This window comes from Zea mays, chromosome 1 (assembly GCF_902167145.1).
Source record: "Zea mays cultivar B73 chromosome 1, Zm-B73-REFERENCE-NAM-5.0, whole genome shotgun sequence".
Taxonomy (NCBI): domain Eukaryota; kingdom Viridiplantae; phylum Streptophyta; class Magnoliopsida; order Poales; family Poaceae; genus Zea; species Zea mays.
The window spans coordinates 32010998-32021667 of record NC_050096.1 but is presented as its reverse complement, the minus strand read 5'-3'; the positions used below and the strand labels follow the sequence as shown (position 1 = coordinate 32021667).

At 51.7% G+C, this 10670-nt stretch overlaps 1 protein-coding gene across 1 annotated transcript; it reads right to left on the bottom strand.

The window, feature by feature from the left end:
* Window positions 1-1530: 1530 nt before the first annotated feature.
* On the bottom strand, window positions 1531-4402 carry LOC100272649 (uncharacterized). Its single transcript, NM_001147107.2, has 7 exons — window positions 3943-4402; window positions 3191-3347; window positions 2967-3074; window positions 2737-2864; window positions 2474-2602; window positions 2276-2343; window positions 1531-2161 (listed from the first exon to the last, which is right to left on the bottom strand). The coding sequence occupies exons 1-7, from the start codon at window positions 4156-4158 to the stop codon at window positions 1918-1920; spliced, it is 1050 nt and encodes a 349-aa protein (NP_001140579.2). The 5' UTR covers window positions 4159-4402; the 3' UTR covers window positions 1531-1917.
* Window positions 4403-10670: the final 6268 nt, after the last annotated feature.

The window sequence follows — 10670 nt, the reverse complement described above, 5'->3', positions numbered from 1 at the left end:
CGACTGATACGAACCGAAAATGGACGGGCGCTACGACTCTCACCGTATCGAGCGGTATCAATCGGATGTCAGATCCCCACTAGGGATGTAATCGGATCGGATATAGACGAAGTGTATTTGGTTTCATTTTTTTTCTTCGGATTCGGATTGGATACATATATTAGCAAATTATGTTGGATGAAATTTTAAAAGATATCGATATATTAAATATTCAACTTTAAGAATATGCATACAAATAAAGATCAGATATAGATCGAATACTGAGTACCCAGACTCAGATATGGATTAAATCTCAATTTTCTTAGACGGATCGAATTGGAATACAGACGGATAATATCCGTACCCTCTCTAGTCCTCACCGGTTGGATCCAACTATATACCTAGTTTGGCTAAACTTATCTCTGTTCGGCTAAACTTATCTGCAGCAACAACTGAGCAGTTATATTACACTGTTGATCTGTATTAGCTGTGGCCAACAGGAACAGCTTTTACCTGTTCCCAAATGAATGACCTGCCATGATAGCGGACCAACCTGTCAAAGGAGGCGGCTTTGTCAGCGTAGTTTAACTGCGCCATAAAATTTAGCCACCCAAACATGTTAGTTTAAAATTGTTTTCTAGTGATGTAATTTTTGATTTTTTAAATATAAAAATATATCCATACACAGGAGGTCAACATGGGCCATGATCTCCCTGCTCGTTTGCAGACACACAAAGAGGCGATATTTATCACCTAGACCTAGGGAAGGCCCATCACCCAAACCAGTCCACCGAATCAAATCTGCCGAACCACCCTTGTGCTAGTCCAGCCAACCGATTCCGGGCGTGCTCCCACTCGTGCGTGCCCGCTCGACCACACCCCTTCCCTCTCCAGTAATTCCTCTGCTCGGCCATTGTTGGAAATTAACAAACTCTACTTCAATCCGGTCCAACCCACCACCATCCTGACCTGCGACGAATGACCTTTGCGCCTTCACTCATTCGTCACAGCAGTTGTCTTGCCGTTCTTGACTCATCACCTTGAATTGCTGAATTTTTATTCCTGGACGACTAAAGTAAAACTTGAATTGCTAGATGTTTCTTCCTTGTAAATTTTTTAAAACGATGAATGGCTAATGTAAACTTTGAATAGTTGAATATTTATTTCTGTTGTACATTAAAGTAAATCTTGAATGACTGGATATTCATTGTTGCGCGCTACATGTGCGTCGAATCATCCCTGTTAAGCGCATGCATGCGGGCTCGATTTAACTTCTGATCGGTTCGTGCGATTGGTTTCCGAATCCGGTTAGTTTCCTAGTGTGGTTGGTTCCTGGTAGCCTATTCCAATTACACCTTTTTGATTCAGGTGATCGACAAAGGGCCCATCAGCTTGACCTGGTATATCCAATTAAAATTTATTGAGTACTTCTATTTAGGTGAAAAAAAACGTTAGATCTAAAATTGGTACTAGGTTTTAGGTATAAGGACAACAGTCAGCGAAGAAGTTTGATAGGGTGTAGCACATCGCTTGATTGCATACGATATATTTCCATATATATACTGTGTCTTTATTGTCGCACCACTGAACCATGTAATTTTTACATAATCTGTTGATTGCCCCCTGCTGATTTTGGTCCTATGCTCGGCCGCTGTCCACACAATTAATGTTTTAACTCCTCGATAATGAATATTTGCACTATTTTTTTTTTTGCTACATCATGGCTGCCCCTACCATGTCATGTTTTCGAATCGATGGCATGACCCCAAATAGTACCGGACGGCAGTGACAGATGTCGAGAGATGCAAGGGCACACATATAAACCTAACTGTTGTTGCCCTTGACAGATGAACCACATCAAGCACTCGAGAATTTATACGTACGCTTGAACTGCATCGATCTCAGTTCTCCAGCGCTGCATGCTGACTCGCCCCTGCTTCATTCCTCGTTGACGTAGCCGGAGGCTTGGAGGTGGTGGCCTGTTTCCATCAGGCTCGACCGTGTGTAACTGTACAGCGCCTTCCCGTCGACATCGTAAAAGGTGAACTTGGCTTGGCTACGGTCTAGCTGGAGGGACATGAAGCCTTGCCCGTCGTAGAAGAACTTGAGGTCATCTTCGGTGGGGTTCTGCACTCCTCTCCATGCCTTGGAACCGCCTCCGCTTGTGAAGTACTGGATTGGGCTGCAGCAGCAGCAGAAGCAGAAGCGCACGTACGTGGTGCGTTGGTGTTTGGTAAAACCGATGATTCTCGGCTGTAAATTAAATCACTGCAAACCAAATGCCATTGACACTAACCTGTCTCTGCTGCTGATGTGTTCCAGGCAGTGGTCATGCCCGTTGATGTAGAAATCGACGCCGTTGGCCTGGAAATTAAACCAAATGCCATGGAAGAACCGTACGTTACTCTGGAAGGCTCCGATCCGTTCCTTCTCATAGAACTTGTGAAGACAACGACGGCGCTGATGCTTGCTTGCTTTGAGTTGTATTGTATACCTGGAGGACTGGAAGCAGTAGCTGCAGTAGCTCCTTGGTGTCACCATGATCACTGACACTCCTCATGGTATGGTGGCCCACGGCAACCTTCCACGCCGCAGTCGATGTCTTCATGGCCCCGTCCAAATCCTGAATTGAATATTGCAGATGATAATCCACGACAAAAAGAAGGATTTAAATAACCATAGCTCCCTCCAATAATCATAGCTCTTCTTGTCGTCGCTGTCTCGCTGACGAGCTCATATTCGAGAACATACACGCACCTTGAGCAGATTGTTTATGTAGTTTTCCCGAGGCGCCACCCCTCTCCAGTCGTAGTGATCGTCCTTAGGGTGAGTCCAGTACTTGAGTTGAAACGGGGTGGTGTCAACGAAGAAGAACTCCACGATTTCTAGTAGAAGGATGGCAATGATATGTAATACGTTACAGCTTTCGCATGCCTAATCTGTTCCTTAATCCAGATCGAAGAAAAAAACACGCGCGATCTTTGAACCTGCGTTGACGACGAATGATTTGATGCAAATGAACCGGCTGTCGATCTTCCGCAGGACCGGGCTCAGCTGCGCGAGCGCGTCACCCCTGTAGTCATGGTTTCCCAGCACTGGATGCAAAGAGAACGAGCAGACGTACGACGAGCTTTTTTTTAGTACACCAAAGTTTAAAGAAATGCATGGCGTTTGGTGTCGTAGCAACACGGGAAAAAAGCAAGCTTATTACCCAGGTACCACGGCTTCTGCAGGCTCTTCGCCGTGTAGATATCGGTGAAAGACTGCTCGAACGCCTCGTCATCCGTGCCCGTCAGGCCGTTCTCGTAGAAGTTGTCGCCGGTGGATATGACGAAGTCGATGCTGAGCTGCTCCCCAACCCTGCCCATCTACACATGGGAAAGCAGTCGCTGTTCAGCTGTCATCACCGAGCACTAGCTAGCAAGCAGCGGCGCTTTTGCTTGGGTGGTGGTACAGCCGAGTGCATGCGCTGTGTGTGCAGTACGTGTGCACCACCACACGGCACCACCAGCAGGAACATATGTATTCTTTTGGACTTTTGGTAGTGTTTTAAATCTGTGGCCAAACCAAGTGATTATGGATCTATCTCTTGAAACAGCTAATAGTCAGTTAAATTAGGCTACTACTGCAACGGCAGATAGCGGCTAAAATCGTATGATATATGATAGAGCAAATAGCTAGATTTTTTGTCAAACAGCTCTCTTCGGGGATATAGATAGTGGCAGATACAGCTAGCTAGAGATCTATATATAATCTTTTAGAAAGAGAAAAGCTAGGGAATGCGCGCCGGCCAATCGATGGCTTTTGCTGCTTCGCGGTTTGCAGGTTACAGCTCACAACGGTTGATAGCTATAGCTCGCGAAGTCGTCGGTGAAACCACCACCGTGGCCAAGATATCAAGAGAGGGAAGCGGATTCTTGGGCAGTACGTACGTAGTTGTGTTGTTTAACGGCGGTTACGTACCTGATGGGCGACCCTGGACTGGTTGAACGTGCCCTTTCGGCCCCAGTCGCCGACGACGAGCAGGCTGAGCGAGCCGCCGTCCTTGGGCGGGTGCTCCAGCCTGGCCAGCTCCGCGGCGGCCGGCGCGCAGCACAGGAGCAGCGGGGCCGCCACGGCGAGAAGGGCGAAGAAGGACGCTGCGGCGGGCACGGCAGCGCTGCGGCTGCCCTGCGCCATCGTCGTACGTACGGCTGCCTTGACTTGTCCGGCGCTCGATCCGATCGGAGCAAGAGCCAAGAGCTAGGCTGGCCGGCCGCCGGTCGATGGAACGATCGACGACAAGCGCCACAGCGGCCGATATATGTAATAGGGGTCTCTATATAATACCAGCGGCGGTTGCGGTTGCACGCGACGGCAAGCCACTCGATCTGCCTGGTCAGATCAGGTCAGGTGTCTTCTGTCTTGCAAGCATTGACGGGGGATACTGGAGGCGGCTCCTGCTGTCAGGGCAGGCGGGTTATTAGAGATGTTAATGGGCCTCGAACTATTCCCGTTCACAGATATATATGACGTTTACCTTTTTTTTTTAATCTTAACTTTAACAATTTGTCTTATTTTTTTAAAAAAATATGATATTATACTGGCATGTAAGTGATCATGTAAATTTAAGTCGATCCATTGTTGTGTTGAACGGATCAGATATATGTATAGGTATTGGGGGGAAACAGTGACGGAAGATTATTATTATTATTATCCCTAAACGGCGCAGATACAGGACGACATTCCCGCAAAAGTTATCATGAACTGACGAGGGCCCCACCCACGCCAGCTGCCCGCCAATGATCGTTCCCACTCTCTGATTGCTTGTCGCGCTTGGGGACGTGGAAACAGTTTCACTTTGCGTGCGAGAAATGGAAAGTGGCGTCGAGAAAGAGAAAGAGAAAGGCCGGGCAGTGCGATCCATGGGGGTGTGCCTGCATCATTGGCGCCGTGAGCGGAGCCGAGCCAGCCTACTGGAGTGATGGGCGGTCGTAACTCATGACCTGGGTGCTTCCTTCCTTCCCAATCCGACCGATCACAGAACAGGCGGCATCTTAATTAGGAGTTTCTTCTCGCCGTGGAATATAATTTCCAAGTTGTCATGTGCCGCTAGATCCCAATCGTCAAGAGCGTGCGCGGTGGGGCCGTGTTTTGCTCCACTATTATAGCTCTGTTAATTCATATGGTCACCAAAAATATTGTTCCGCACGATAAACTATATAATTTGTTGAGTAAAGTTTGAATATAGTAACGATAATGAGTAGGCGGCCGGAGATACCGTTAAAAACGTGGAGCGTCCACTTCCATGTTACCACGTGTTTTCTTGTCAGGATCAAAACAGAGCTCACAGCTCGTACAGGCCAGAACCGGCGAAGGGCGTGAACTGGCAGGATCACACATCGCCTCGACCGACTGAGCCGGATTATTATACTACTGTAGATGCGAGAGCAAGTTGATGCTCGAGCACATTGCCAATATATATATATATATATATATATATATATATATATATATATATATATATATATATATATATATATATATATATATATACACACACAAAAAAAAAAAAGAGCAAATCGAGAGACAGAAAGGAGCTTTGCCTGCGGGACCAGTACCGTGCCCATGCCATGTGCCGTCAGCTGCATACTATTATTCCGCAGTTTATTCGGGATGGTTGGTGCCACTGTGACTGTGTGTGCCTGCCATCGTCGTGTTGTAAGGTTCTACCATAAATTTCTCTTGCGTTTTGAAGCGGAGGAAGAAAAGCAGGTTGCTTGTTGGCTCATTAGGAGAAAGGCGGTCTTGCTTGCAAGGCCGGCACAAGCTTCCAACATGACGTTGGACGCGGTGCAGACGGGGAAGTGATCCGTCAGCGCGCACATCTGGAAATGACCGAAACCGGACGCCTGGCCACAGTCTCTCCGATTTCACGGATCAATAGTCCCAGCGTTGACGACCAAAAACAGGGAAAGCGTACAATCAACTCCATCATCCCCCATATTTATAGCGTCAAGACAGATACAGAAAGCAATCGAAGCGTACTTGTTGGATCATCGTATCTGGAGCTCGGAATGAACAAAACAATTTTTCAAAGGCTGTCCCAGCCAAAAATCGGCTTGTTTGACTCTAAAAGCCGGCTTCCCAACTCTCTCAAGTACTATAAGGAATAATGATGATCTACATCATTGTGTTCCTATCACCGAGTTGATCTAAGGGGGTGTTTGGTTTGTAGGAACTAATGTTTACTCCCTTCATTTTATTCTTTTTAGTGTATAAATTGTTAAATATAGAAACTAAAATAAAGTTTTAATTTCTATATTTGGCAATTTTTGAACTAAAATGGAATAAAATGTAGGGACTAAACATTAGTCCCTAGAAACCAAACACCCCTTAAAAATATGTATGGATTGTCGCGTTTGGATTCCCGATGAATTATTTATGACTTCGGCAATTCCAGATTGGAGCTAAATAAAAATGTGTTTTTGGAAGACCATTTGATTGGATACTCTAATATTCAGCTCAACCTACATGGATTAAGGTGAATACCGGAGTATCTAAACAAGGCGTCCAGCTCACACAACACGATCAGAAAATAACATACGCCTCTCACTTGTCCTAATCTCTCTTATAACCCCATGTTGTTACTCATCGCTCGATCTGATGATCCAGGTGTTGTCGCCGGAAACTGGTCAAAGATCGTCTGGACGGCCAACACAAGTCGAGCCCGCAAATTCGTCGCTGTTGTGATCGTCTCTCTTAAACAAGTAGCGTGTACTAACTGGTTCAATCTAAAAACTTAAAAACTTAAGTTGATAGAAAGATGTGGACAACTCACTTAGCCCTTATCTAAATCCTTGGAACTGAATTCTATTCTATTTGTCGGCGTTTCGAGACCGGAGGTCCCTTGGGCCGACGAGTGAGTGTCGCCGCGTGCCCCAGCCTAGATGGGTCGAGCGCGAGGGCGATCGCGAAGGGGGGAGAGCGAGGCGGCCGGAGACCGGCGTGAGAGAGGTGGGAATCCCGCGGCCTTCGTGTTCGTCCCGCGCCTAGGTCGGGTGCGCTTGCAGTAGGGGGTTACAAGCGTCCACGCGGGAGAGGGAAGCGAGCGGCTCCGAGCGAGCGCATGTCTCGTCCTCGTCCCCGCGCGGCCAACCCTCTCTAAGAGGGCCCTGGTCCTTCCTTTTATAGGCGTAAGGAGAGGATCCAGATGTACAATGAGGGGTGCAGCAGAGTGCTACGTGTCTAGCGGAGGAGAGCTAGCGCCCTAAGTACATGCCGATGTGGCAGCCGGAGAGATTTTGGCACCCAGCTGGTGTGATGTCGTGGCCGTCGGAGGAGCGATGGAGCCTGGCGGAGGGACAGCTGTCGGAGCGGTTGAGTCCTTGCTGACGTCCTCTTGCTTCCGTAAGGGGGCTGAGAGCCGCCGTCATCACAGAGCATGCGGGGCGCCATCATTGTCTATCTGGCGGAGCTAGCCAGATGGGACACCGGTCTTGTTCCCTGCGGCCCGAGTCAGCTCGGGGTAGGGTGATGATGGCGCCTCCAGTTGACGTGGCTGGCCTGCGCCCTAGGTTGGGCGATGTGGAAGCTCCTCCGAAGCCGAGGTCGAGTCTGTCTTCCATGGCCGAGGCCGAGTCCGAGCCCCTGGGTCGGGCGAGGCGGAGGTCGTCGGCAGAGGCCGGGGCGGAGTCCGAGCCCTGGGGTCGGGAGAAGCGGAGTTCGTCGTCTTCTGGGGCTGAGCCCGAGTCCGAGCCCTGGGTCGGGCGGAGCGGAGTTCGCCGCCTTCTGGGGCTGAGCCCGAGTCCGAGCCCTGGGTCGGGCGGAGCGGAGTTCGCCGTCTTCTGGGGCTGAGCCCGAGTCCGAGCCCTGGGTCGGGCGGAGCGGAGTTCGCCGTCTTCCGGGACTTAGCCCGAGTCCGAGCCCTGGGTCGGGCGGAGCGGAGTTCACCGTCTTCCGGGACTTAGCCCGAGTCCGAGCCCTGGGTCGGGCGAAGCGGAGCTTCCTATGGTGCCTTTGGCAGGGCCTGACTGCCTGTCAGTCTCACTCTGTCAAGTGGCACTGCAGTCGGAGTGGCGCAGGCGGCGCTGTCCTTCTGTCAGGCCGGTCAGTGGAGCGGCGAAGTGACGACGGTCACTTCGGCTCTGCCGGGGGGCGCGCGTCAGGATAAAGGTGTCAGGCCACCTTTGCGTTAAATGCTCCTGCGATTTGGTCGGTCGGTGCGGCGATTTAGTCAGGGTTGCTTCTTAGCGAAGGCAGGGCCTCGGGCGAGCCAGAAATATGTTCGCCGTCGGAGGGGGGCCTCGGGCGAGACGGAAATCCTCCGGGGTCGGCTGCCCTTGTCCGAGGCTAGGCTCGGGCGAGGCGTGATCGAGTCACTCGAATGGACTGATCCCTGACTTAATCGCACCCATCAGGCCTTAGCAGCTTCATGCTGATGGGGGTTACCAGCTGAGAATTAGGAGTCTTGAGGGTACCCCTAATTATGGTGCCCGACAGTAGCCCCCGAGCCTCGAAGGGAGTGTTAGCACTCGCTTGGAGGCTTTCGTCGCACTTTTTTGCAAGGGGACCAACCTTTCTCGGTTGCATTTTGTTCCGGTGGGTGCGCGCGAGCGCACCCGCCGGGTGTAGCCCCCGAGGCCTAGGAGGAGTGGTTTCACTCCTTCGAGGTCTTAATGCCTTGTGTAATGCTTCGGCTGGTCTGGTTGTTCCCTCATGCGAGCTGGCCGTAGCCCGGGTGTACGGTCGGGTCCCAAGTTCTCGGGCTGGTATGTTGACGCTGTCAACGGTTCGGCCGGAGCCGGGTTTGCGAGAGCAGCCCCCGAGCCTCTGCACAGGGCGAGAGGGCGATCAGGGACAGACTCGGCTTTTTTACATACGCCCCTGCGTCGCCTTTCCGCAAGGAGGAGGGGGGAAAGCGCCATGTTGCCCTCGATGGGCGTCGAACATGGTGTCTCCGGTGAGCTGCAAGCGGGTAATCCGAGTGAACGTCTGTGCCCCGTTCGTTAGGGGTCGGCAAGGGGCCCAGAGGCACGCCCAAAAGTACCTGCGGGTGATCTGCCGGACCCGGTCCCCTGGCGACGGGGTCCGAGGGCTCGATGCCTCCCTCTGATGGGATTCTGTTACATCGCTCCCGCTAGTCTCGGAAATGTCCTAGGGTACCTCAGGAGCGCAGCCCGAGCCTTGGTTATGTATCGAACGTACCCATGATCATCCCTCGCTCGGCGTCTGAGGCGGTTGTGAACCGTTCGGGGGCCAGCCTTCGAACCCCTGATCAGTAATGGGCGCGGAGCCCGAGTAGCCTGAGGCGGCCGTGGAACCCTTCGGGGGGCCGGCCTTCGAACCTCTGACCAGTAGTGGGTGTAGGGCCCACGCGATCTGAGGCGGCTGTCGAACCCTTCCGGGGGGCCAGCCTTCGAACCTCTGATCAGTAGGGTGGCTCGAAGCCTGGTTCCTTCACGGGGAAGGATCCTTTTCGGGGTATCCCCCTTTCCCGGTCCCTGTTGCAAGAGAGAGAGAAAGAGGAAAAAAGGAAAAGGATACGAAATCGAACGACGCGGCGTACCTTTGCTGGCGCGGTCATTATGGCGAAGGCGAAGCGTCGCCCGCTTCTCCTGCCAGAGGCGCCGCCTGTCCCGCCGCGGAGTTAATGCGACGGGGCGAGTGGTTGGCGGGGCGGCCGTTGCGCGTTCGCGAGCCGTTCGAGGAACGGAACACGGGCGCGTTGCCTTCACGCCGTGAGAGAGGGTTCTGATAGTCGCCTAGAGGGGGGTGAATAGGGCGAAACTGAAATTTACAAATATAAACACAACTACAAGCCGGGTTAGCGTTAGAAATATAAACGAGTCTGCGAGAGAGGGCGCAAAACAAATCCCAAGCGAATAAGCAAGTGAGACACGGAGATTTGTTTTACCGAGGTTCGGTTCTTGCAAACCTACTCCCCGTTGAGGAGGCCACAAAGGCCGGGTCTCTTTCAACCCTTCCCTCTCTCAAACGGTCCCTCGGACCGAGTGAGCTTCTCTTCTCAAATCAAAGCCGGGAACAAAACTTCCCCGCAAGGGCCACCACACAATTGGTGCCTCTTGCCTTGATTACAATGGAGTTGTGATCTCAAGAACAAGTGAGAAAGAAAAGAAGCAATCCAAGCGCAAGAGCTCAAATGAACACGACAAATCACTCTCACTAGTCACTAGGGCTTTGTGTGGAATTGGAGAGGATTTGATCTCTTTAGTGTGTCTAGAATTGAATGCTAGAGCTCTTGTAGTAGTTGAGAAGTGGAAAACTTGGATGCAATGAATGGTGGGGTGGTTGGGGTATTTATAGCCCCAACCACCAAACATGACCGTTGGCTGGAGGCGTCTGCTCGATGGCGCACCGGACAGTCCGGTGCACACCGGACAGTCCGGTGCCCCTGCCACGTCATCGCTGCCGTTGGATTCTGACCGTTGGAGCTTCTGACTTGTGGGCCCTCCTGGGTGTCCGGTGCACACCGGACATGTACTGTTTGATGTCCGGTGCACCGGCATGGGCAAGTCTGACGTCTGCGCGCGCTGCGCGCGCATTAAATGCACCGCAGGGAGCCGTTGGCGCCGAAGAGAGCCGTTGCTCCGCTGGTACACCGGACAGTCCGGTGCACACCGGACAGTCCGGTGAATTTTAGCGGAGCGGCTGCCACGCGAACCCGAGGCTGGCGAGTTCCGGAGACCGCG